The sequence below is a fragment of the Chinchilla lanigera genome, unplaced genomic scaffold, assembly GCF_000276665.1.
Source record: "Chinchilla lanigera isolate Chin_1 unplaced genomic scaffold, ChiLan1.0 scaffold00155, whole genome shotgun sequence".
Classification (NCBI taxonomy): domain Eukaryota; kingdom Metazoa; phylum Chordata; class Mammalia; order Rodentia; family Chinchillidae; genus Chinchilla; species Chinchilla lanigera.
The window spans coordinates 842,714-870,491 of NW_004955556.1; the positions used below are offsets into that span (position 1 = coordinate 842,714).

The window sequence follows — 27,778 nt, forward strand, 5'->3', positions numbered from 1 at the left end:
ATGTTTTATTTCCATTGCCCGCCGCAGCTGGAGGGTGAGTAGGCGCCCGAGCCCCGATGTCGGGTGAGGGCCACCGGCCTGGGAGGGCCGAGCGCAGCAGCCGGTCCGTGGGTGGAGGGGTCTCCGCTCGCGCGTACAGGGCGCCCTGGGCCCCCTCTCCGCTCCCAGCTTCGTCCCCCAGCCCGCACCACCTGCCTCCCCACTCCCTCCCCGCACTGGCTGGGTGGCCCCGGGCTATTTGTGCGGTGGGGACGCCGGTCGTCCCAGCACAGATGCTGGTGTCACGCCTGTAATCGGGGCTCCTCCGCCCGGGGGCCGCATCAATCTTTCACGGCATTTTGCAAACATCCCAGAAAGCCCAGTGAGCTGGCTGCCCGTCTGGGGCCCTGCCCAGAGCCGGGGAGAGCTTGTCCTTTGGGCGTTGTGGAGGGAGCTCCAGGACCCTCCCAGGCAGCATCCCAGGCGGCCACGTGGTCCCTGGAGCCAAGTGCCCCTCAAGATGCCCCAGTGCCATGGCAGGGATCCTCTTCTGTAACTCACTGGGGTTCTGATCACCAAAGCCACCTATTCCCCCAGGGACAGGGGCTGGTCTTTGCAGGTCCCCAGACCTTAGAAGAAATTTCCTTGCAGGAGCCTCGGTGTGGGGATGGGGTGGTGAGGACAATTTGGATCTTTGGGTGTTCCGCCAAGAGGGGTCTACGGGGGGAAGCGCTGCCCCACCCTGGGACCTTCCTGGGACCTGCAGCCCTGGGAATCAGGCTTCCTAACCTTGAGAGCTGTCCCCAGATGGCTTTTGGCAGCCTAGTCCTGTCATTTATGGGACATTGCGGAGGTCAAGAATGGGGGGGCAGGAGCAGTGCCACTGGTAGACACCAAGGGATCAGAGGCAGAAGAGGATGCTTGTCCACCTAGCTCTGCTTCTGTTGGGATTTCCCAAAGTTTGTTTTTGTTTTCCTGTCTAAGCTTTCTGGGGTCTAGCAGGGTGTTCTAGGGGAAAGTTCATGAGGACCACTGTGGCCCTGCCAGGTTTACCATGGTGCCCACAGAGGGAGGCCACAGCGTGTAGCATTTCACCTCTGTCATGCCATGACCTGTGCCCAGTCTGTGATATGACACTGAGCCTGTCTGTGTCCACACACATGGTGCTGCTGACTCCCGGTTTGAGCCACCCCACAACCCTTTCCTCTGACCCAGCTGGGCCAGGTAGAGGCTCAGGCATTTAGCAAGTGGCAGACATCCTGTGTCACCTAAGGGGTATCCTATCTGCAGGGTCGGTTGCAGAAGTGGCTTGGGGACAGTCCTGGCCCCAGCCCTCTCAGCTGTCCCCAGCTGTGCACGCTGGGCACATGCCACCTGGATGCTGACTCAGATTGGTATAACCAGAAGAGAAGGTAACAGGGCTTTTGGAACCCTCTACCCGTCTGTAGATGTGTTTCTGTGCTGTTTTTGCAGGAAGAGGAGTTTTAGGTTAGTTTGGGGTAGGGACAGGTGATCTGTTGTAATGGAAAAGCTGAGAAAAGACCTTTGGCATAGGACATTGGATCACAGCCAATCAGCTTTTTAATAGTAATTTTTCATTAATCTAAAGAAGCATACAGCAGGAAACAAAGTACAGCTCCTAGTCTCACATCTCAGATGTTTTTTGCTGGTATTATAAATTAAAAAGCACAACCTATGTTTGCCTAAGAAGTACAAATAGAAAAGGGACCTATGCATTAAGAAATGGAACCCTTCTCCTTGTCTCTCCCTAAACACACCTGCTGTTGTGGGTTTCTTATGATCCCTTCTACAAAAACAGCCTTTCCTCCATCATTTATGTTTCTTTTCTTTATATGTTCTGGCTCATTTGCACTAAAGATCATATTGTTGAGTCCTTCTGTGGTTCACAATGCGTCTTGGAGGTTTTTCCATGTGAATATATATGGGCCTGCTAATTTCTTTTAGACAGCTATGTAGTATTCCATTATATGTAGGGCAGAAAGTGCTCACTGACGGACACTTTAGTTGTTTCCTATTTTCTTTTCCTACTGCAATATTTCCAGGAATATTTTTCTCTGTCTATTTTGGCACACTTTAAAATATATATTCATAGATTAAATGCCTGAGTGCACGTAAATTTTTCATGATTATTGCTAAATTATCTTCTAATAAGGCTACAATAATTGATACTCTTGTAAATTATAAATGAAGATGCACAATTTATTACAATTCATCTGTACTAGACAGCATTATGCACTTTATTTTATTTTTTTTGCCAAAATAATAAAAAATAGTATTTCATTGTCCTATTGTGTTTCAAGTATCTACTTATGAAGTTTAACATTTTCATGATATTATCAACCATTCTATATATGTGAAAAGTCTGTCCTTATCTTTTGTTCATTTCCTTTTTCTTCTTGATTTGATGAAGTCAGCCTTGTAGAGGATTCAACCTGACAGCCCAGACTGTTGCATACAGAAGTGTGAGGCAGTTTGCAACACATAGGTGTAAGTTAGAAGACTGGGCAAGATTGTGGTTGAGGACCTCAGAAATGGCATTCCAGCCACACCAGGCAAGTGCTTTGTTTCAAAAGGAGACAATTTGCCTTTTTTCAAAGTAATAGAAATAAGTCAGCTTTGAGGCCATCTGTTTTAGGTTTGCAATGAGCTGGAGAGAAATATTTGCAACGAGGGTTTTGAGGAGAAGTACGATTTGGACTGGAAGATGGAGGCAGAAAGCTTCAACAGGGGAAGGAGTGCGTTTTGGCAAGGAATGTGGCTCAGGGGGTAAAATAATATGGAAAGGGATTCCCTTTAGTGGCTAAAATTTTAAGAAGCCCTAGGGACTGAGGTCCTCTGGAGGGATACGTCTTGGCACTGTGGCCTGAGAGTGGGTGCTGAACACAGGGGGCTTCTGAGCACAGAACCACGACAGGTAACTGGTTCTCTGGTTAATGGAAACTTGCTCGTTGTTTTCCTAAGAAGCCATTGTGGACTATCAAGTAAATAGTGCACATTTGGAAAATGATCTGAATGCACATTTGGGGCCGAACTCGGTTCTGTCTTTATTGTGAGCTGCGGAGGCTGCCAGGGAGGATGATGCCTGTCTTTTCTAGGGATGGACCAGGGAGCAGTAGGTGCTTTACATGGCTGGGCTGGAGGGAGGGCTGTCCATTGAAAGTGGCTCTATTCTAGTCTGCTTGGCATTCAGGACACTTGCTATTGGTGCAGAGCTTTTGTTAATTGACATCTATATAACAGATCCACTATGGTGCTGATGAGCTGTGACCAGCGGTAATTAATATTCATTTATAAACTTCTTACCTCCTCGAGCGAGTTGTACACTTTGAGGAGAAAAGGGCTGTGAGATGCTCTTGGTGTCCTCCCCCATCCTCTCCATCCCCAGTCTTTAACCCCTGTAGGTGACAGGCACAGGGGAAGTAAACTAACAGGTGAGCCAAGAGGACCCACAAACTCTTGCTAGATGTTTAACGTGCAGGTCTTGAACAGAGGTGCAGCTGTGAGCGTGGGGGCACATATAGGCTCCTCCTCAAGCCAGAGACCCCTCCTGGCTCAGAGTCTGGAATTCCACAAGGGTGGCCTTGGCCATCTTGGGGATGAAGGTCACTACTGCTGTGCACAATAAGGACAACTGGTCTGAAGGCAAAGGGTTCTTCTGGAGAGAGAGAAGGAGAATGTGGAGAAGGGGGAGTCTTAAAGGACGTGTCGGGGAGGGTGTTGGCGTCCTTGAGTCCAGCTGCTGTGGCCGGGTGGGCTGATAGTGGTGTCCCTCTGCTCAGCCCGACCTCTTTGGTCTCCTAGGCACTGCGCCCTTCGGCAACCATTCCACAGGGGACTTCGATGATGGCTTCCTGCGCAGAAAGCAGCGCCGGAACCGGACGACCTTCACTCTCCAGCAGGTAGGTCAGAGTCCCTCCCAAGAACCAGCTTCCTTCTGCTTTCCCCAAGGGCAGACTTGAGCAACTCTCCCTCTCTTCAGACAAGCCCACCTGGATAGACTGGCTTCATCTTTCTGTTTTCTTGAACAATTTACACTTCGAGGACTCTGTCTGGGTAGAGGGCAGATGACTGACCTTGTGTTCCCAGAGAATCAAGGGAAGGAGTAGCAGTTAAGTCCCCCATTTGGCTCAGGTTGGTGAATCAGGATTACCAACCATGTCATTTGTACCTCTTTGGGGGAGGCAAGTCAGCCATTCATACCTATCCTGAAAAGATAGATGGGAAGACTTGTGCCCATGTAGTTGACTGACTTGTAGACAGTATTGCTGCTGGTAAAGGGAATCTTGCTGTCAGTCTTTCTGGGAGCTGACTTTTCCCTGAGATCAGCCTCTGTCCAGGGCCTGAGTGGCCAGAGCAGTTGGGAAGGTGTCCCTCACAACCTGAGAACCCTCTATGGGTCGAGGCGGGAGGGCTTGGCCGGTGACCTTACTCTTTGTGCCTGCGGTGGAAGCTGTGAATTAGACTGTTCACAAGGCCACCTTAGACTTCTGATCCCTTGACAACCCTTAAGTGTAAACACACAAAAATAGTCAAACTGCTCTCCTTATTGCTACTCCTGGAGGGAGCACTGAGGTTGTTATTCAGTCTGAACTCCTAAGTTGTTCAGGGTTGAGAATCTAATTCTGTGGGATCTTTTCAAAGAGCTCTTTCTTCCTTCTCCTTCCTCCATCCAATCTGTGAAACTGCTTCCTCACCACTCGGATCAGGTAGGAAATACACATCTGCTTCCCCTCACCTAGCCACAGCCTCTAACTAGTAAATATTTTTCCTCTTTCCAGCTGGAAGCTCTGGAGGCCGTCTTTGCCCAAACACACTACCCAGATGTCTTCACCAGGGAAGAGCTGGCCATGAAAATAAACCTCACCGAAGCCAGAGTGCAGGTAAACCTTCTTTTTAATTATTTAACTCTCTGATATTAAAACTGGCAAACTTTTTTTTTGACATCATGACTGCAGAGTGCACATTTGGCCAAAGAAAGCAAATGAAGACTATCTGTCATTTTCATGATGCACTTTAATAACATCAACATAATGTGGAATATTAGATTAGGTTGATTAATCGGTCATTCATAATTAACTAGTGATAATGTTCTACACTAATTTGTCCGCGTCTCTAAGGTACTAAATTACATCAATGCACATCCATTTCCTTGCTTTGGAAAAAAAAAAAAAAAGCTGAGATGCTATTCTCAAAGCAGATCTGACCGCGCTGGGGCGAGGCCGGTCAATTGCAGAGAACCGCGTTTTCAGATGGGAAGCAGGGCAGGATTTGCTTTCCAGAAAGTGCATCATGCCCAAACTTTTCCCCTGCATGCCTGCTCTTTCAGCCAGCCAAGTGGATCCGACGAACACGTGCAATTTAAAAATCTTTAAACAGTGGCAGCAAACGGGCTCAGCAGAGATGAGTCCAGCCCGCATGACTGGCTCTTAGCAGGGCTTCTTTCTCGAAGCTGCATGGTGATTAAGTTGAAGCGCATGAACCCGCCGAGCCCACCAGATGTGCCGGGCTCCGGAGGAAAAGATCCGCGGTGCCGCCTCTCCGGGCAAGCTATTCTTCGAGCACAATTCTATATTCATTTTATTTATGGGGTTTCCTCCATGCTGTTTCTGTTGTTTTTTATGTAGGGGCTTGGGGTTAAGCCTATGCAAAGATCTAATTGTAGGAAATATAATAGTTTGCTTTCAGTTCCCCTGGGTCATGTTAGTATCTCTTAAAAACCAATGGCTGAAGAGAGATAATGGAATTCTGAGCAGTAAATTGGGGGTTGTAAACAAATTATTTCCCCTATAATCAGATTATGCGATCCTGATTATTAAATCTGAACATGAATCATTGGTCATATGCGGGCAAATTAAACTGATTATTATTTGGAAATGAAAATCTTCTTTGGCCAGGATACCGTCTATAGTTTCTGTTTTTAATGCCAGCTTGCCAATAGCTGCGTAAAGACTGAACTGCAAATTGAGATAAATGACACAATTATTGAGCATTCAGAAGTGGAAGATCATAACTTCTCCCTGAAAGGTGCAAGGGTAAGATAGGGGTGGTGACAATTAAAGCTGGGAATTGTTGTCCAGGCTGTTGTTGGCTATTATGCAGGCAGACAATGGCCACAAAGCGTTTGTTTAGCCAGCTTCTGCGCGGGGACATGGGCTTCGGTGGCGGGAAGGGAGCTGTGTTTACATTTATACCCCTTGCTCATTCAAATATGATTAATGTTCTATAAAGCAGGGTCTTAATCGAAGCTGATGTTGTCAAACAATAACTAAATAGGGAAATAAACGACTCCATCATGCTCTTCCCTCAGAAGCAGGCGAACTGTCAGTGGAAAGTCATTAAAATATGATAATGAAAAATAGCTCAATTAAATGTTGTTATAGCTGTGACCTTCATTCAATTAAGACGCAAGAAAGTGTCTGCATTTTGCTTTGCATTTAACTGCCCTAAATTTAGAATATAGATAAAATCATTATTCAATGGTTGCTGATATGTGCAATTAAAAGCCAACTTGATTAAAAAAGAAGGAAAGAAACCCAGTTAAAAGAGAATGAAAATTAAGAGATAGGGTGGGCCGGCAGAGGGCTCACCCTGAGGACCCAGGCTCTCTCCTTGCCAGCTTGCAGCAGCTGGGGAGGAGGAGAGCAGGCCCCTAGGGATGGGAGTGAGGCCTAGCCAAGCCTATTTTGTTTTAAAGCCAGGAATTATCTCCAGGGACAGAGGAGGAAAGGACAGGAGAGCCGAGGAAAGGAGAAGAGAGGAGAGGAGAGGAGAGGAGAGGAGAGGAGAGGTTTTGCTGGGTAGAGTGAAGACAGCTGATTCTGCCAACCTCTGGGCACACTTTGTGCCCGGGATGTCTGACTACTACCAGGCAGCTCCTCCTCCTGCAAATGCAGTTTTGGTTTCCAAGATTTAAACAGCCCGATGCCAGCCTCTAAGAAGGTGCTAAGGCCAAAGTGACTCGTGTCTCCTCCTGACCTCTGGGTCATGGTGATGACACAGGCCATTTCGCTGGCTGATTGCCATGTGCCAGGCACTGAGTTCAGTGTTTTCATGCATGCCAACCTTCCTGATGATGCCTGGGACCACCAGGATTGCCCCCAAACAGCTGGGATCATGGTCTGAGCCTTCACTGGCTTCAATTTGTGGATCTGTCATTGATGACCTGAACGACCTCTGGGAAGTTAACTAACCTCCCAGTGCTTAATACCTTTGTCTGTACAATGAGGGTTGCAGGACTGCTTAGCTCAAAGAGTTGCAGTGGATTCTAAACCAGGTTCACCAAGGCCCAGAATTCTAAAGCCTGGCTAACTCAAGGTGACGGAGTCCAGCGGGTACCCCAGGCCACTGGTCATGAGCTTGTCATGTGTATACACAGAGGATGTCACCCATGAGACCAGCACTCACGGCTCAGCACTTTTGATGAGAAGCCCTGGGTGGTGTTTTACAAGCCGTTTTGACAGTGCTCCCGGCAGGAAATGCATCTCACATCAAAACAATGCACTCATGTGAATCAGTACTGAGAGTTTCCACAAGACGACGTGTTTACCCTTCTTGTGGGCAGTGCACTTGGATATTGCTGTTATTTAACATGCACTGAAAAATGCCTGTTAGAAGCTTCCAAATGGATCTAACCCACCCTGGGGTGGAAGCTCAGGTTCAGAGAGCAGACTGTAGGCAGGGGCCACACAGTGTGTCTCCTGCACAGCCCTGGGTCCTGGCACTGGTGTTGGGCATGGGTTCTGCCTCTTGTCTCATTTTTTTGCTCCCTCGCTGTGTTATCCACTGGAATTCAGGTTTGGTTCCAGAACCGAAGAGCCAAATGGAGGAAAACAGAGAGAGGGGCCTCGGACCAGGAGCCAGGGGCCAAGGAGCCCATGGCCGAGGTGACGCCGCCGCCCGTGAGGAACATCAACTCACCGCCGCCCACGGATCAGGCCCGGAGCAAGAAGGAGGCACTGGAGACCCCGCAGAGGTGAGGCCACTAACCAGGCTGGGATCTCAAGCACAGGGACACCTTGCTCCCTGGTGGAATTCAACGAGATCTTCTCTCTTTGTCAGCCTGGGCCGAGCGGTGGGCCCTGCAGGGCCGTTTTTCCCATCCTGCCTGCCGGGGACGCTGCTCAACACCGCCACCTACGCCCAGGCCCTGTCCCACGTGGCCTCCCTGAAAGGTTAGTCTGGGGGATGGTGGGTGGGGATGTCAGCCCAGCCTGGCCTCACCGTCTGCTCCCTTCTGCTGCTGGCTGTGACAACCAGCGTCACAGTGGTCACAGTGCATCCTCCCTCTGATTGCCACACGGCCAAGAGTTCAGGTGAATGTCATTGTTAAGCATCCTCCCAACAGACAGAGGGCTTCTCCTGGAGGTGATTTCTCCAGAGTGACACAGCCAGGCCACAGCTTCTTCCCCGTCTCTGGCCAGTCTTGGGTGCTCCCCTGGAGGACAGTCGTCCCTTCTGCTGAGGACTCCCAGGGTCTGTGCAGATGCCACACTTGCCTCCCCCTGAGGTTTGAGCCTTAGGATTTGTGGTTTGCCAGGATGTGCTCCCTGTGACTGTCCTGATGTCAGGCATGGTCTGTGAGGCTTGGAAAGGGAGACTCCTGGTGGCTGCCCCTTGGGGGTGTCAGGCACGCTATCCCTGCACTGAAGGTCCTATCTGTGTCAACTCCTGGCACAAACCAGTTTGTCCAAGGGTCAGGCTGGACAGTTGCATGGGCCTGGAACAGGGCTGAGCCCCACAGTGGGTCTCGGGGTGGGGGGGGTGTCTGTCACTGAGGTCTGAGTGTGGGGTATAGGCTGTTGGAGGGGGTTGTTTGCCACTGGTGCTGTGCTGGAGTCTGGGGTCTCCTTGACCTTTAGGGGTCCCTTTCTTCTCCAGCAGGTGGGTTGGGCCCCCTCCCCCACTGTGGCACTGCATTGCCAGTGTGGAGGCAGAGGGGAGATATGTGGCACCCCCTACGGGTCCTGTGGAAAGGGCATCTGGGTGCAAAGCATGCCCAGCTCCCGAGAAGCACTGTCCAGTCTGGAGGATGGCTAGGCTGTGTGGTGTGCATGGGAGAGGGGCCAGAGGTACTACACTGGGTGCTGGTGTCAGGGGTCCAGGGCTTGAAGGTCCTGGTTGCCAGCCCTGGGTAGAAAGTAGCACTCTGAAGCCTGGAGCCACTCCTGAGTGGTTCAGGGTACTGAGGGATGCCTGGGCACAGTTAACTCTGTGGGTGTTTGAGGCTAGGCTCCAAGGTCCCTGTTCCCAGGCCTCCCAGAGCACCGGCTGAGCAGCCTGGCAGGACAAACTGGACATCCTTCATCTAAAAGCCTGAAATCTAAAATGCTGCCACATCTGAAGCTTTGTGAATGCTGATGTGATGCCACAAGAGAACTCTGCACCTGACCTCATATGATGGGTGGTGGTCACAGAGCAAGTGTACTAAATTATCACATAGAATTATCATCAAGGTATGTGCGCAAGGATATAGGAAACATAAATGAATCTCATGTCTAGACTCAGGTCCCATTCTGAGTATCTATCTATATATATATGCAAGTGTTCCCAAATCTGAAAAAACCCTACACCCAAGCATTTCAGAGAAAGGAAGTGTGGCCTGCGTGGAGGTAGGGTGGCCAGTGGGTCCTGGGAGGAGATTACCAGTGGGATTTGGGTGTCATCCAAGAGGTTGGTGTTGGCAAAAGTACAAATCCCAAATCCAACTGTCCATCAATGCTGTCAGCCTCGGTGAGGGCCAGCACGGCTGAGAGTCACCATGTCTTTAACATATGAATCTGGATTGCCCCATGCTGGTCCTGTGAGTAGGAAGTTGTTCCCTTGTCTCCTTGCCTGGAGGTGTCTGCTGAGCCCTGATGTGACTGGAGGGGTCTTAGAGCCTAGATATCAGGGCAGGGAGGCAGGAGAGCCCATGGGAGACAGAACTGGGGCTGGACATGGGCCCAGGGCAGAGTTTAGGACCAATGGAGGAGCCGCAGTTGGACTGTGCCAGCTGGGATATGAATTGGTCCCTTTCCCTCTGTCTTCTCCTCTGCACCTTCCCTAAGCCCCTGGAGCTTGACTGGGATCCCTGAATCCTGCCCTGTGCCTGCCTTGCTGGAAATGAACTTCCTTCAACCCCACATTTTTGCTGGTGGCCTGGGATTGCACAGGGCCCTATAGAGGTGTTGGGGGGGATCACAGTGCACTCACAAACCTGGGCATCTTTGTGCTTCGGTGGCCCACACTGTGTCCCCATGAGAGCCCTCTCTGACTAGTGTGCAATGACAAGATGCTGAGATGTCCCCAGAGCTGAGCAGAGGGGCCTGTGTAGGCATGTCTTTGCCCCCCGAGCGCAAATGTGCTCGTGCTCACTTCCCCAGAATCACAGGCCTTCCATGCCCGTTTCCCATCTTCCCATCTTAGAGGGAGTCATGGGCTAAATGCCCACTTCTCCACCATCAGAAACAGCCACGTAGGATGACACTGAGGTGGGGACTGGGGAGATTTGCCACTCAGGGCCAGCTGTTGGCCAAGTGGGAACATAGACACAGCGCTGCCAGAATTTCTGAATTTTTAGAAGCTGCTAGAAATTTGAATTTTTTTTTTTTGTCAGAGCATTCCCATCTTCATTCTTGGGGGGAGTCATAACAAAGTACCACAGATGGCTGGGTTGCAAACAACAGAAACTTCTGGGCTCTGGAGCTGGGCTTGGCAAGGACTGCCTTCTGCTGGTGTCTTACCACGCAGGGAAGAGCTTGCTCACTCTCCGGTTCATTTAGCAGGGCTGAATCCCGTCATGAGGGCTGCGTCCTCTAGACTTCATCCCTCCCAGAGCTCCATTCATGGGGAGAAGGTCACAAGCATTTAGCTCATCACAATCACATCCTTTACCTGCTGCCCCTGAGTCTTTGGGCCAAACTGGCAACCAAACTGGTATATGCGTAGCGGCACTGGCTGGTGGCCTGTCCTCATGTGACCCCACTGGGCTGGGAGGACTTTCTTTCTACCTCCCTGCCCCCATTTTGGGCCCTGCCCACAGCAAGCTGCATTTCCAGGCTCCTCCTGCCTCCCCTCTGAGGCCCTGTCCCCAGCCCCTCTGAGCAGTTGGTGCTGGCGTCTCCGGCAAGATGAGCTATGATTGGAAGCCTCCTCTGCTCTCTGTCAGGCAATCTCAGGTCTTAGTTCTTACTGGTTATATCTGTGACACAGCTGGCATTGTACGAGGAGCGGCCCACCTGCATCAGACAGCCAGCGAGTGGGCCGGGCAGACATGACAATGGTGATGTGGTTTGGGCCATCTTTGGATCTAAAAGCATCTGAGTCTGTGCTAGTGTCTCTTGGAAGTAGATGCTGTAAGCTGAGGTCCGTGGGGCTGGTCAGTGGACACCCCTGAATGTAGGCTGGCCTCCGGGCTCAGTGTGCAGCAATTTGCAGGAAGTGAAACTTAGTGTGTCACAGGTTCTGTGCAGGATGGCTCCTGAGCCTTGCAGTCTGTGTCATCTCTTTGCCCAAGCTTCCCTAAACTGTGGGTATTGGGTAAAGAGCCCCAGCCAGGTACAGAAGACTGAGCCTGGCTTTCCAGGGCCCAGTGCCCACCCTCCCTTGCCTTCTTGCACCCCTGAGCTATTGACTCAGCCAGGCTCTGCTTCTAGGGGCTCCTAGCCAGTGAGGGGACTGCATCTGGTGGGTCTGTGTTCCTTTCACAAAGAGAAGTTGGGCCTGGGGGAGTTGCTGCACATTTTGCTCCATGAGACCTCCTCTCTGATTCCCGGGGGAGTTGCCCAGGAAGGTGTCCTGGGGATCCAGATGGTTCCATCAGCCCTGGATGTGTCTTTCACTCAGTGGTCTTGGGGAGCATCTGAGTGACATCTACTATGCTTCTCCCCAGCCAGTGGGGACAGCTCTGAGTCCTTTAGGAGCCATCAGAGACCAAGACCAATGCAAGCAGAGTCCCTTCCAACCCCAGACATCCCAACCCTCTTCTTAGCCTGGTCATGCAGCTGCTGGCAATGCCCCAGAAGCAATGCACCCATCATCCCAGCTCTCAGACTGAGCCAGGCCTTGTCCTTGTCCAGGCCAGGAGAGCTGCTGGGGTTACATAGTCCTGGCCTGGAGATGGCCAGAGTCCTGGGAGGGCCACCAAGTCTATCCCAGCCCAACACCACCCTGGTGCTGCTCCCCTGGGACAGGTTCTGAGGCAGCTGTACAGTCCTGGCCAGAGTGGAGGCCAGTGCAGGGCTCCCAACTCCTCTGCGTGAGCCCTGTCCTCCCAGTGAGCACACGGAGCTCCGCAAAGAGAAGCCCAGGGCTGACTGCCCAAGGGTAGTCTGCTCAGTGACAGACCCTGGCCTAGGAGGGTGACTGGGGCCTTGGAATCTGGCTCTTGGCATTGTTGTGAGGAATGTGGAGTCCTTGTCTTGAGGATGCCGAGTCCAAGAGCATCTGTGGGGTCGTTTGGGGTCTGGGGAGTTTGCTGAGATCTTAGGCTCTGGAAGTGTTTGGAAAGTGAGCATGCTCTTGGGATACAGTGTCTCTCTGTTTGCATGGGGGCATTGATTCCAGAATTTCCGCAGATGCCCAAATCTGCAGTGGCTCAAGTCCCCTTTGTGACATATAGCATTTGCATGAACCCTAAACCACCCTCCTGGGTACTTTAATCAGCCCTAGATGACTTAGAATACCTGGTTCCGTGTAACTGTGACATACATAGCTGTTATAGTGTGTCTTTAGGGGACAATGACAAAGAAAATTTTGCATGTTTAGAGGGGAAGCAATTTTTTTCTTGAGTTGTTCCATCCACAGCTGGTCGCGTCCATGAACCTGGACCCATGAACACAGAGTCAGCTGCATTGGTGGTCAGATCACTGAGCAAATGGCACTAGAGAGAGGAAAAGGGGTACCAGGGACAGTCAGGATAAGCTCTGGGACCCCAGACACTGGACTCCTGGGCACAGTGCAGGGCGGTGACAGCCAAGCTCAGGCTCAGTGTGCAGGGGTGGACAGGCTGGGCCCAGCAGCTAGGTGTCCTGTGAGTTGCTTCTTCCATCCAAGGTGAATACCAGTGAAACACTCCACAGGGCATCCACACCTCACTTTTTATATCTCGATTACTGAGGGAGAGATGGGCCCACCATATCTGGGACCTTTTTCCTTTAATTAGGAAGCAGTTGATCAGCATGGATCTGAGCAAGGGCTGTGGGTGACTGCCTGCTATGAACCTGATTGTCCCATTCTCGAGCCACGTAAGTCTTGAGTGACTTACTGGCCCTCTCTGTGCCTCTGTGTGCTCATATATACAGTGGACGCTCTGATCCCCATTCAGAGGACAGGCTGAGTGGACCATGAATCAGGGCGCTGGGCCAGTGCTGGGCACATAGTGGGTATTTGGAGCTCACTGACCTGCTCCTAACCCTAGTGCTTGACCAGGGCTGCCTGGGCTTCACATGCATGTGTTTTGCACCCCAGGGTGCTTAGAGGGCTCACCCAGGCCAGGCACATTGATTGGCCTCACAGTTAGCCGGCTTGCTGACTAACTTCCATTCAAATAGGAAGGCAGTAGGACCCTACCCTGTCAGGGTGGCTTTGCACAATAATACCAGGGTCCCAGAAAGAAAAAAAACAAGAATCTTCCTGTGTGGTCTTCATGGCCAGGGTTCATTAATGCAGAGGAGGTTATTCATGGCCGGGGGCTCCTGGATTTGCTGTGGGGAAGGAAGCACTCGGGCTGGAGAGCCGGGACTGGCGGAGGAGGCAGTGCTCCTGGTGCACTTAGCCAGTCAGTTCTGACCTGTGACCCTCAGAGCCGCATGTGAGGTGGGAAATCATCACTGCTGGGGAAGAGGGGGTACCTGCTGGCCCCAGTGTGGCTGGGGCAGGGTCCAGAGGTGGTGGGCTGCAGCTGGAATTGGCTTCTTTCCTGAGGCTGGAGGTGGAGCAGCTCCCACTGGCTTGCATGCAGTGGTTGTGGTGTAGATATGGGCAGCTGCAGCAGCAGGCTTGCCCTGTTCCGGGGTGGGGGTGTGAGGGAGATGCACGCAGTGCAGGGTGTCTGGAGGACAGCGCTCCTTAGTGAGCCCCCCCATGCGCTCCTGCCTTTGGGTCTGGAGTCTGGGCTGGGGAGCATTTGCCCACCAGGCAGAGGTAGCTGCTCGCTGCTGGAGCTCCCTAAAGTGCCCCACCATTCTTCCTTTGTGTTGTGAATTTTTAAAAACAATCACGGTTTTTACAAGCCGTTTTGTCATGATATACTGATTAGAAAAATTCATACACATCATTTAGAGCCTCCAGAATGATTTTTGGCACTGATGTTCGCTCTCTGGCTTCCTTCCACACTTGTTAGCCTGCTTCCTGTGTGGGGACCTCAACTGGCTCTCCTGGAGGGAGCAGTGGGCTCCCCGCTGCAGTGGGCTTCTGACACCGGCAGTCAAGTCTGTGTTGAGTGGTGTGTGTGTAGATGCATGCGCCTACAGTCACACGTCACACCATGTTGCTTCTAGGGCTGCAAGGGTGACTCTGGTCCCAGAAGATGTGGTTGCCTAGTGAGTTTTCTGGTGAGTTTTCTGTACGTGTACTCTGCTGTTCAAGCGGGATGGAACTGCTCAACGACACGTGCAGCACTGTGTGCCTGCACAGGAATGGAGTCCTACGCTGTGCGTTTTGTGGCAGCTTCTTCGACTTGGTGCTGTGCTGGGGATCTGTATCCATGTGGGCAGGGTTACCTGGGGATGATATTCTTTGTCCAAGAGCAGGTCATCCAGGCATAAACACAGTTTATCTCTCCCTGCACTGCATTCTTCCTTCACACATTCTTCCTTCCCTTCCTCCTTCCCTCTTTCCTTCCTTCCCTTCCTTCCCTTCTTTTCCTTTTGCCTTTTTTTTTTTTTTTGGCTTAGCTTTGCTGGTTAGAACCTTTAGTATTGTCTCTCAATTTTACTTATTTTTAATTTAATGTAGCCACTTACCAGTACAATGATTTAAGTACAGGGTGACAAACATTGTGTATTCTTTTCATTGATTTTTACAAGATAATATAACAGGAAATATAAAAATGGCAATTTTATCAAATTTATTCGAAACATAATTGACTGGTTGAAATGACACCTGCCCGAGTGACGCTTGGGATAGTCAGGGTGTAAACAAACATGCTGCTGGGTGATGCTCGAGGTAAACTGTTAAGTGGGTCATTCAATTTTTTTTGAGACAGAGTCTTACTATGTTTCCCAGGCTGGCCTCAAACTCTGAGGCACAAGCAATCGTTGCCCCTCAGCCTCTCCAGTAATCTTGAGTAGAACCAATGATAACAGGCACCCTTCCCTTATTCCATTTAATAAAAAGTTTTACTGAGCTATAATTAGTATATTCTGTGATTCATCCATTAAAGTATGCAATTCAATGCTTTTTTACTACGTTCAACTGTCACTAGAATCAATTTTGTCACTACTGGCCCACCGGCAGTCATTTTCCACTTCCCCCAACTTCCCCAGCCCCAAGCGTGAACCTTGGCCTCTCTGGTGGAGGATGTTTTGCCACTGCCACTGTGGATGTCCATGTGCATGGATCGCGTGCTATATTCGTGCGTTGTCCTCACCCATGCTCTTGGGGCAAAGCTTCAATTCTCACAGTGGTGCTTACCGTAGTTCTTCAAGACAGCCTTTATCAAGGGAAAGGATTTTTTTCTTATCCTAGTTTTATTACTTTAAAAAGTCACGAATATATACGGAGAGTTTTGTCAACCTGCTCTACAGCTGTTAAGATGGTTACAAAGTTTTCCTTTCCAATATATTAATATGATGAATTATATTGACTTTTTAAAATGTTAAGCCGATTTCACATTCCTGAATAAATCCAAATTAGATGTGACATGTTATCCTTTTAATAGACTGCTGGATTTATTTGCTTGTCTTTTCTTTAGGGTTTTAGTAGTTATGGTCATGAGGGGAGTGATCTATGATTTCTTTCTTTTTCTCTCTCTCTTTCTCTTCCTTCCTTCCTTTTTTCTTTCTTCCTGGGAATTGAACCAAGGATCTTTATGTTCAACTACATCCTCAGCTCTTTTTTGTTTAACTTTTCTTTTCAATTTTGAGACAGTCTCACTAAGTCACTAAATTACCCAGGCTGGGCTCGAACTTGCAGTCCTCCTGCCTCTCAGCCTCTCACAGTGCTGGGTTGTAGGTGTATGGCACCATGCCTGACGTCTTTTTCTTTTCTTCATTTTTCCATAGACTTTTATTAGTACATGTCTACAGTGCACAACACTTACATTTCTCATGTGGAGTGGTACAGGGACACAACACACCTCAATCCCTTTTCATCATCTTCTCCCTCTTCATTCCATCTCTTAGTCTCCTTCCCATTTGAGAATGGTCTATTTTCCTACTTTCTATTATCTTTTATTTTGCTCTTTATTTTTAATTTGAGTTTGTCATATAAGAGAAACTGTAATATAATCTTGTGAGTCTGATTTATTTCACTTAACATTATGGTCTCAAGGTGCATCTATTTTCCTACAAACGACTCAGGTTTATCCTTCTTTATGGCAGAATAGTATGCCATTGTTTATAAATACCACATTTTCTTTATCTGTTCATCTATTGATGGATATATAGGCCATTTCCAAGATATAGCTATTATGAGTTATTTTGTCTGGTCTTACTTACTGGTGATTACCCCAAATCTGAGTACAGTTATCCTTTGGTACCTGAGGGGGGCTGGTTTCAGTACTGGCTCCAAGGTCCATGGGTGCTCAAGGCTCTTATGTAAATGGCAGAGGATCTGTGTCTCACCTAGGCACATCCTCCTCTATACTGTGAAGTCAGGCCCATGACATACAACCCCCAGCACTGTGCAGATGCCAGGTGAGTGGTTGTTATGTGCTGTTGTTTAGGTGATAACAGCAGGGATAGAAGCATGTCTGTGTTCAGTAAGGAATCAGTCTTCTCCCCAAAGGTGCTTCTTGCATGGCAGGTTGAATCGGCTGATGGGGAGTGGGAGCTGGACACAGAGGATGGTTGTACACTAAGCCAGCAGCTGTTTTACCTGCTTAGATTCCGAGCCTCCCTGGTCTTCACTGGGCAGTTCCATGCTGCTTCCACTCACTCGGGGTCTCCTAGGAGGCACGGTCACAAAGCAGCTGGTCTGGTGCAAATCAGATGGTGTTGTTCGTTTATTGCTGTGTCGGGGTGGGATGCCGATGCCGCTCTCTCCATACAGCTGCTCCCACATGAGCTCAGGGCAAGGATGGGGGAAGCCTGGATTCCAAGGGGGTGAGAGAAGAGGCTGCCTAGGTGCATGGCTTGGACAAACATGGGCAGCAGCTCTTTCCTCCTGCTGGGCCCTGGAGGGGCCCCTCTACGGAGTCCAGGTATACAGGATACTGGCCCTGTGCCCGTATCCCTGGCCTCTTGCCTGGCTGCAGAGGCCATGGGGCTTCTTGTTCATCATTCGGCAGCCACTGAGCCCCCACAGACTCTGAGTGTCCCTAACAGCAGGAGCTGTCTGGCTGGGGGGAGCTTGGTGACACAAACAGGATGAGCACAGACCCTCACTCAGGTGTCAGTTACGTGCTCTCGGAGTGTGCAGAAGCCTGGGGGGTACCTCTGTGGGGCAGAAGAAGGCTTCCCAGAGGTGCTGGAGCCAGGCTTGAAGGATGTGTAGGAGCTCAAGCTGAGAAGAAGTGTGAGGGTGATGTGGCACCTCATCACTAGGTCACCACGAGTGGATGCCAGGCTCCTCACCTGTGACATGAGTGTCATAAGAGTCATGTATACTCATGCTATCATCATGTACCTGTGCCCAGCACACCCAAATGTCCAGAAAGTGATGGCCATTGTGGTGAGGGTCAGGATGCAAGGCGGGATGTGGCCTGGGAGCTTGTTAGGTGTGGAGCGCCTTGTGTCATGGAGGCCCTGGCCTGCTTCTAAGTGCACATGTGCTTGGAGGACAGGGAACTCAAAGGATGGAACATGGTCGCCCCTCATGGACAGGCCACAGGGTCTGTCTCAGCCCCTCTATGTCTAGCTAATAGCAGAAGATGAGTTGCTTTACTCAAATTTCTGTTGCTGTGACAAAATACCTGATATACTTAAATTACAAGGAGGAAAGGTTTGTTTTGGCTCATAATTGCAGGGGATTCAGTCCATGGTTGCTTGGTTCTGTTGTTTGGGGCCCATGGCCTCATAGTCCATCATAGGCTGTTTCTTTCATGGTGGTTAGGAAGCAGTGGAAGAAGAGGAACAGGCACTGGGATCCCAACATCTCTTTCAAGGACACCCCTCCACTGACCTAACTTCTACCCACAGGGCCTCATCTCCTAAAGCCCCCATCCCCCAATGGCACCACAGGTTAGGGACCAAGACTCAAATTATAGAGGTGTGGGGAATCCAGCACTTAATATTTGCAAGAACTCTTGGTGAGGAACATCTGTCTAGGTTGCGGTGTAGGAAACAGGCCCAGAGAAAAGAGAGGACTGCCCAGGGTCATCAGCATCCCTTCCCCATCTGTGTCAATTCTGTTTCTTTCGCTGTCTCTGCTGTCACCCTCTGGCAGGTTCTGTTCTGGTCAGTTCTCTTGGGTGCTGTGGGTCTGCCTTTCCTGCTAATTGATGGGTCCTTGTGTGGGGAGCAGGCTGAAAGCTCTTGGAGATACAGCAGGAGGCAGGGGATTCTGTGGCCCTGGGAGGGGACTAGGCTGCCTGGTATCTGCCTGCCCAGAATCATGTCCTTGTGCTATACTACTCTATAGGGTCCTTTGATTAGGGAGCTGCTCACATGATTTATCTGACCCTTCAAAGATGTCCAAGCAGGAAAAGGACATCCACGCTAGTCCTGGGACTGCCACAGCACCAGGTCTTTGGATGCTAAGTGAAATCAGCTCCTGCCAGTGAGCACTTGCTGAGTGAATACGTGAAAGTTGACACAGTGAGCTTAGTGTAGCAGGTGGAATTAAGGCAGAGGTGGGAATGAGAGTCAGTGGTACTAAATGAACCTGCCAAATTATCCTGAGGATTTTGGCACGAATCAGAAGAGTGAACTGTTGTGGTCCCAGTTTTTCTTTCCATGGGGTGCTAATTGGCCTGGGCAGTAATCCTAAGGAGTTACAAAGTGCCAAGTTGGCAGGAAGGGTAGCTTCTCCCTCCCTTCCTCCTTTCTTGAAATCCTCACAGAGTGTTAGCTTTGTTCCAGAATGGGACAGTTTGGTTCTCGGGCTAGGGGCATGGGAGTGGGGTAGGAGGAGGCCGCTTATAGTGAGTTTGGCAGCAAGAAGGTCACAAAAGCTAACATAACTTGTGCTGAAAAGGCCTGAAGGCCACAGACAGGAGCAGGAGGTAGCCCTTTGGGGTCCCTTGGTGAAGGGCAGTGTGACAGGCATGATCTGGCCTTGCAGCACATCTGGGTGTTATGAGCACACGTCGCAGCAGTAGCTGAAAGTGTGTACCAAATTGCAGACTGTCTTAGTTACTTTTTTTATTGTTGAGACAAAATACCTGGTACCCAAAGTTAAAGGGGAAAAGGTTTATTTAGCTCACCATTTGTGGAGGTTTCAGTCCATAGTCGGCTGGCTCCAAGGCAGGGTCACGCATGGAAGAGGGGCAGCAATTCGTGGCAGCGGAAGACAGCAAAAGCAATGAGAACAAAGGGGAGCACGTCCTTTATATCATATGCAGGCTACCTTCCCTTGGGTGGGTGTAGCATTCATATTTTTACCCTAGCCAGGAGAATGCTGAACTAATCAGTGGACTGATTTACTAATCACCCTTAATCCCAGCACCACATACTCTAGATTGAGCCATGGGGGAGGCTTTTCTAGATCTCCTGAAAAGTCCTCATCCCCCATCACTGTATGAGGCTTTGTGGGGACAGCTAGACACAAACTTTATATAAAACCAGGCCACTGAGCTCTCAGGAATGGACACAAAGACTCACAAAATATGTGTAGCCATTCATTTATTCATTTATTTATTTTGTTATCTCATAAATCCATGCATTCAATTTTTTGGTTTGACTCCTTGGTTTAACCTGGATATTCAAGAAGGAAACAGGGCCCCCCCAGTTCCGGCCAACTGCACCATGAGCCTTCATCTGCCACGTGATGGGAATGTGCACTGGGTAGAGTGAGACAGAACTAACTTAATTTTTCCTGTCAGTCTCTGTAGTAGATCAATTAAGCTGCCAAGGAGATCAAATATTTCAGACTGTATTTATTACATTAAGTATTTATGTTCAAGCCAAGCCTTTAAAGCATGATGTCATAGAGGAATGGAGGCCGATTAGATCAATTCAGCAGAATTTGCTGTAACTTAATGGAAATCTAATTGTGTGTTTTAATTTAGTGTCCAGGAGGTAGTATGTTCTCCCAACAAATAATTATCAGGCTGCGTTTGTTCTCCCACCAAATAATTATCAGATGGCTCTGTCATGGATTTTGGTGATGGTGTAAGTTGGCTAGGCAACATACGTGGCATGGTAGCCTTTTAGGGGGTCACAGGCCTGTATTAGTCAGCTTTGCATCACTGTGACAAAATCTCCAAGATAAGTACCTTATAAGGAGGAAAGGTTTGCTTTTGTTCACAGCTTCAGAGGTTTCAGTCTATGGTCATCTGGCTGTTGATTTTGGACTTGTGAGGCAGAAACTTCATGGTGGGGGAGAGCGTGATGGAGCAAAGCTGCTCACTTCATGGAGGTCAGGATGCAAAGGGGGGAGGGACTAGGTTCCAATACCCTAGCTCCTAGTGACCTCACTCAGGCCATGCCCCCAGTGACCTCACTTCTCTCAAGCTCCACCTCTTAAAGGTTCCAACTACTCCTAGTAGCACCTTCAGCTGGGCTCATGCCTTCACCCTGTGGGCCTTGGGGAGATACTGAAGATCCAATGGATGCTCTGGGGGAGTTTCACAGTGTATTCTCAGCTCCATGCATAACATTTATGCATGGATTTATGTGTAAACTCTTCAGGCCCAACTGTTAGCCATCTTGTCTTTTTCACTGGATGCTGAGGACATGGTTTTACTCTTAGCACCTTCAGAGGGTCTGAGTTCCAAAGGAGAACATCTGTCCCCATCAGCTGAATGGAAGAGTTGGGAAAACATAAGCCAGAAGAAGAGCACCTTTTTAATGGCTAATAAATATATAAGCAGTTTAGAAAAAGGAGTGAGTACAATAAGATGCAAATTAAAAAATCATCTTAACACCCAGAATCAACCGTTAGATTTTGGAACTGGAGCATCTTTTAAAATCTTACTTTTAAATATATGTATATGTATATTTTACAACTTAGTTATAAAACAAAACTTTAACTAAAAATTTAAATTTGTATTTTATATTTATAAGGAAATGTATACATATAGTAAGTTTGTATGTCTCCTTAATGCCAAATGAGTATGGTATATTGATGTACATATACATATGTGCACACATACACAACACACATACGTATACATGTATATTCTGTGCATTCAGTCAGCTAGCCAGAGTTGAGGATTCTGCATCTGTGAATTCAACCAACCACAGATGGAAGACATTTGATAATGTTTAATGGACATGCACAGATGTTTTTCTTGTCATTGTTCCCTAAACAATACAATATAACAATTGACACAGCGCTGACATGACATTAGGTATTATAAGTAATCTAGAGATGATTTAAAGCATACAGGAGGATGCGTAGGTTACACAAAAATACTATGCAATTTTATATAAGTGGAGGTTTGGGAACTAATCTGTGGATAATGAGGGATGATTATATGTGTATATAATATATATGTACATATGTGAGTGAGTGTGTGTGTTTTAGATTTACAAGATGTGATCAAAATATATGGCAAATGTTTAAATTTTAAAAATTTGTTATAGTAAAAGACACATTGCTGTGAATGCCCCCCTTTTACTTTGTACACACTCATCCCACTGTTCTTGCCGCTTTCTGAGCAGTTCTGGAGCTTATACTATGAATATCTTTATGAGGTATGATAAAAAATACTGGTGAATGCTGCTGCCAGGTGCCATGCAGGGGAAAGACAGGCTGTAAAAACATGACAGTGTCTTCATCCACCTTATCCACTAGATCTGGAAACACGTGACTTCTGGCTCCTCCCTGAAGTCCACGTGACCATGAAAGGTAAACATTTCAAATAGATTCAGGATACTGAGGCAACCACAACAGCCTCACTAAAGATCTTAGGAAAGAAGGCTTTCAGATCTGCTTCAGAAGGTGGCAAGAATGATGGGATAAATATGTTCAAAATGATGTGAAGGATATTGAAGGGAATTAATGACACTGTGTCTTTTACTGTAATAATTTTTTTAAAAGTATAAACATTCACTGCATTTTTTGATCACACTGTTGTCTCGCTGTTCATCTGTTTACCTATCCATCCATCTATCCATCCATCCATCCATCCTTCCATTCATCTGTCTGTCCATCCATCCATATGGATATGTATCATCTTATTCCCTTTGAGGCTGCAGTAACACCACACCATAAATGGCATAGCTTATAAGCAGCAGCAGTTTATTTCTCACTGGTCTTCTGTTCATTTGTCTCCAAGGTCAAGGTGCTGGCTGGTTCACAAATGGTGTCTTCTTTCTGTGCCTGAATCTGGTGGAATACCAGGCAACTCTCTGCAGTCTCTTTTATAAAGGCCCTCTTGACCAAATCCCCTCCCCAAACTTCTACCTCTCCAGTCCTCCACCTTGGATGTTAAGCTTTTAGGATTCAAACTGGGAGGAAACCAGCTTCCTTCCAGTCTACACTCTGTATGGATGTGCCATATGCACATATACCAAAATAGGATCATGCTGACTTCCTGTTTCTTAACCTGCTTTTTAAACCTGGTATTTTACAGTATCTTTGTTGTGGTACTATCTCCTCCTATGATTTAAGTTTGGCATAGTGCTCTATTTAGGTGACTGCAGCATATCCAGCAGTGTCCTATTATTGTCCTATGGGAGGGGGGGTAACTTCCTTCGTAACTATTTTAATGTGTACCATTCATGATTATAGATTTTTGACAGGTTAAAAACATAAACAAAACACCCTCCTACTCCCTGCCAGAGCCCCAAGTTTGGGAACCCAATAATTACAAAATGGGACTTGGAACATTTATCTGGCTTCCTCCTCAAAATTCTCTCGGTACAAGAAATTATCTTGCCTTTTTGGTCAGATGGAGGACCTCACTGAGGAACAGATCCAGCTGTGAAAAGGCGCAGGAAGTGTCCCTGAAGCAGGAGGGCATGGCACTAACGAGAGGGTTCAGTGCACGAATAGCACCTTGTTGCTGGTCTTGTCCATCTGGGTGCCCTTAAGAAGTGCAGAACAAGTTGGGGTTGCCAGGGGTTGGTGACTCAAGCTGAATTTTGGAGTAAGCTGTGAGTTGTGACTTTGATTTGTCCTTTAATTTGCATGGCTTCTGGAAGAAACAGTAGCTTGAGGGTTGGGGTCCAGGTGCTCTGTGGAATTTGTTCCAAAGATAAATGAATGAGGTTGAAGAACGCAAATGTTTTCTGCATTTTCAACTGACATTTTGGGCTTACTGGGTTGCAACATTGTCATAAGTCACTGAGAACTCCTCGTTTCCTCAAGTGCTCACAGAGGTGCTGGGTGCACGTTGCTGTGGGCAGGTGGCGGGTGGAGATGACTGGTTACTTGCTGGGGCTGTGCGATGACAGAGAAGTCAGGAGGTAGCTTTGTGAGGATCCTGTTGTGGAAGTCTTTTTTTCCTTAGCTAAAAATGTTGTAAGATTTAAGAGTACACTGGTGGTTGGGTCAGTTAAGATGTGTATGTGCCCAGCTCACTGGTGTCTCCTCCCTGACGCTGTGCCTTTTCCTTAGGATGGTAACAGAGGTATCTCTTGAAGGCCTGTCCTTCATAGAGAGGAGAAAGACTTCTCTTGCTTTCCCTGCAGGTTCTGCCTCTATGCAGGCCAGCCTTGTCCGTGTGGTCTCTGTTAGCCTCCTGCAAGGTTCTATTGACAGCACACTCACTGCAGAGTCACGTCTGCAAAGAAGAGTTGGATAATTGGGTGCAGATTGCTGTAGACTGTGCCCTTCTCCCTGGTAAATATCGGCTTGTTGGAATCGATCTTGTCTGTTACCAGACCCAAGCCTTCATCCTTGCCCTCGCCCAGGCAGAGAGATGGCCCTTTAGCAGCCTCTGGGACCCTCCCCACAACAGCCAGTGGCTTCTGGCTGAAGCTTTGACACCGGCGTCCCTGGCAAGCCATGGACTCTTCGATTGCGGTCTGGATGTGGGTGCAGAGGAGTGGGGAGGCCACGAGCGCTGTAATCTTGGTGGTCAAACCCGTGGGGTGGGCCTGAGGGACTCCTGGGGACTTTGGAGGCTGTAGGAGACAGACAGGAGACTCAGTGGCTTCATGCGGTACTTACTTCCTGGGCCACTTTGGCCAGAACTCCCTTTGACTCTGATAGGTTTTTTTTAAAAAAACATTATTATTATTTTCTAACGTACGCTTAACGTAAACTTTACCATCTTAACCATTTTAAGTGTACATTTCACTATGAAGTATAAAGCCGGCCCTTCAGGCCTGGGGTTCTGTATCTCTGGATCCAAAAAGCAGCAGACAGAAATATTTGGAAAAAATGCATCTGCATGGAACCTGCGCGCACTCCCCCGTGAGTGTTCCCTAAGCCGCGCAGTGTGACAGCTATGGATAGCACTGCAGCGGGTATGACAAGCCATGTGGAGATGAGGTCCATGCCAAGGCTGTGCCACTGTAACCTGAGGGACTTGTGAATCCTTGGATTTAGGGTCCAAGGAGTTCCCAGAGCCCCTCCCCTGTGGCTACCAAAGGGCGACTTAGTCAACTGTGACTGATCCTCAGAACAGCTCTATCTTGGGAAACTGAAACTCCATACCCATTGAATACCAGCTCTCCACTCCCCTGCCCTGGTGGTCACCCTGTGTCTTCATTTTCTCTGAGTCAGTCTCAGCCCCTGTATGGCAGTGGGATCACAGAGTATCTGCTCCTTTGCGACAGCCTCATTCCATTTCACCTACGTCCACCAGGCTCATCCATGTTGCGGCCTGCACCAGGGTCCTTGCTCTTTAAAGCAGTGTCACTCCACTGTGCGTGGAATATTCACAGTTTCTAACTGCAGGGCCCTCCAGAGTCCTCGGTGTCCTTTGGTCCTCAGATTTCCCATATGGAGGCTGTGGGTACAGGTTCTCCAGCCAGTGCCTCTGTTCTGAACACGCATGAATTTCTCTTAACCTCCAAGTCTGGGTGCAAGGCCAAGAGTGTCGCTGCTGGTGGCTTTCCTAGAGGCTGTTGCAGGTGACCTCACAGCTATATATGGTGGCTCAGGGGAAGGTGTTTTGTCACTTCTATGGCCTACAGGCAGTCATTGTCACTCTGAATGTCACACTGGAGCAAGGCTAGGCTGGGGCAGGAGCCAGCCTTTCTCAGGCTGCTGACACCAAGCCTCCTGCCCAAGGCTCAGCCTGAGCCATGGCCCCGCCCAGGACCTAACAGGATAGCCTAGGTCCCTGGCCACACTCTTCTGGGACCTTCAGCATGTGGTGGCCCGTGGCTGCCTGGATTCTTGCTGTCCTCGCAGCTATGCTTGGTCATCTCCATTCTTCTCTTCCTAATACTTGTTTATGATTAGAGTTCTATCTCTGAGTTTAGAAGAAATTCATGTTGATTGTAGAAACATGAAAAAAGTTCCAAACAGATACAGAGAGGAAAATACAAATCTTTGGTGGCCTGCACCCGAGAGGGACTCATCCTTAATACTCCAGTCTCTTTCCCTCCTGCGGTCTCCATGCTAGTACCCTTTGGAAGGGCAGGGAGGGGACAGAAGTCTGGGGATCCATCAGGAAGGCTTCTGTCTCCAGGGTCTGGTGCCAGGGAGAGCAGTGGCACAATCAGGACCCAGGGTGGGACCACCCGTGCCCAGGCTGGCGGTCAGCCCAGTTCATGGCAGGGGAGTAGATCAGCATCCTGTGCGCTTGGCCTCGGCCACGTGTCTCATGCTTCTCTTGATATCTGCTCCCTGCTGTGTAGCCATTCTACCAAACTGAGGCACTTAACCCTCCCATGGTACCAAGGCCACCCAAGGGTTGGTCCTACCTCAACTGGCTGTCATGGTGATGAGAAGTGATGGTGGGTGGTGGCTTCCTTTCACTCCAGAGCGGAAGCAGAATGGTGGAAGAAGGGAAAGATCCTCAAACGGGCTTGAAAGGTGAGGATGGTGCCCAGGCCTGTCTCCTGGGAAGGAGGGTAGGGATGTTCTGCTGCCCCTAAAAGCTGAGCTCTGGAGGTGGCCCTGACTTGAGTGGCTTTGCAGGCCCCAGGGACCTAGGCCTGTTTCTCCTGGCTATGCCCCAAACTGGCTGCAAAGTGGATTCCATATCATGGCAGGCAGAGTGGTACAGGGAGTTAGGAACCTCGGACCCTGTTCTTGGTGCAGACCTGGACCCTGGATCACAGCTACCAAAGAAGCTGTGGGTGTGTGGGGGTTGAGCAAGGGGCTGGACCCAAGCTATCGCCTCACTCTCAGAGCTTGCTCCTCAAAATCTAAAGCCACATCTAGCAGATCTGAGCAGGAGATGCTTATACCCAAATGGGTCAGTACTATGTCCTGGCAGCTTCACAGATATTTAAAAAAAAAAAAAAAAAAAAAACCTCACAAATTGAAAGAAAATCGCATGTTTTGTTTATTATAAAGGACCTACATCCTTTCTTGTGGGCTTTGCTTGACTTCTTTAATCCCAGACCACTCAGTCTCATTTTATGTTCCACGTGGAATTTGGTGTGGTGGTTGCAAAATCCAGCTCCATAAAGGTATGACACTCTTGGGAGCAGTGTGACATGGTCTCATGTTGAAGCCAGGAACAGTCCCAGCCAACAGCTTGCAAGGTGTCTCAGAGGTGTCACTGACTCTTCTGAACATTTAAAGTACACGGGCAGTGCCCCTCAGTGAGCGCTCAGGGAGTGTGGGGCATGCCATGGAACACTCGTTGTGATCTACGACACAGTGTTATTCCATTCTGTAAACATAGTGTTTACAGAAGTGCAAGCCAAAGCTCAGAGCAGTTAAGATCACGGTCTAAGCCCACATGGCTGTGTTGGGGAGTGGGGTTGGCCAGGTCTCCTGGTGCTCTGAGGACCCATGGGGCTCTCAGCAGATCACTGGAGTTGTGTGGGCATTTTCAGGGTCCTGAGCTCTTCTCCCTCTGGACCTGAAATGTAATCCATGTGCCATGCTCAGCCCCCAAACAGAGACAGAGCAAGACCGTGACAGCCTGTTGTTTCTCCACTCTGCAGGTGGCCCACTCTGCTCCTGCTGTGTCCCGGACCCCATGGGACTCTCCTTCCTGCCCACTTACGGCTGCCAGAGCAACCGCACAGCCAGCGTGGCAGCCCTGCGCATGAAGGCCCGCGAGCACTCGGAGGCCGTGCTGCAGTCAGCCAACCTCCTGCCGCCTGCCAGCAGCAGCCCTGGCCCTGGCCCTGCCACCAAGCCCACTGCCCCAGATGGTGGCCAGGACAAGACAACATCTACCAAGGACCAGAGCGAGGGCGAGCCGGGTGTATGAGAGAGCAGGGCCCTGCCGCCTGCACCCTCCCCACCCACCCCCTCTCCCTGCTTTGGCCCTGAGGACCCTCGACAGCAATGACAATCTGCAGCTGGCCTCTGTGGGGGCCCAGGAGGGGAAATCGAGGCCAGCAGCTCTCTGGGTGTGTGGAGAGTCCCTCTGGGGTCCTGCTGGTGGGCTGTATTGTTGTGGCATCTTAAGCAACAGGTCTCCATGGTCCAGAATGGCATGGAGTGGCCTCTG

At 49.4% G+C, this 27,778-nt stretch overlaps 1 protein-coding gene across 1 annotated transcript; it reads left to right on the top strand.

Moving 5' to 3' along the window:
• Positions 1 to 27,535, top strand: Drgx (dorsal root ganglia homeobox). The gene is made up of 6 exons (XM_013508784.1): positions 1 to 34; positions 3,802 to 3,899; positions 4,779 to 4,880; positions 7,794 to 7,972; positions 8,059 to 8,171; positions 27,264 to 27,535. Exons 1-6 carry the CDS (start codon positions 1 to 3, stop codon positions 27,533 to 27,535), a joined length of 798 nt encoding a protein of 265 aa, XP_013364238.1.
• Positions 27,536 to 27,778: the final 243 nt, after the last annotated feature.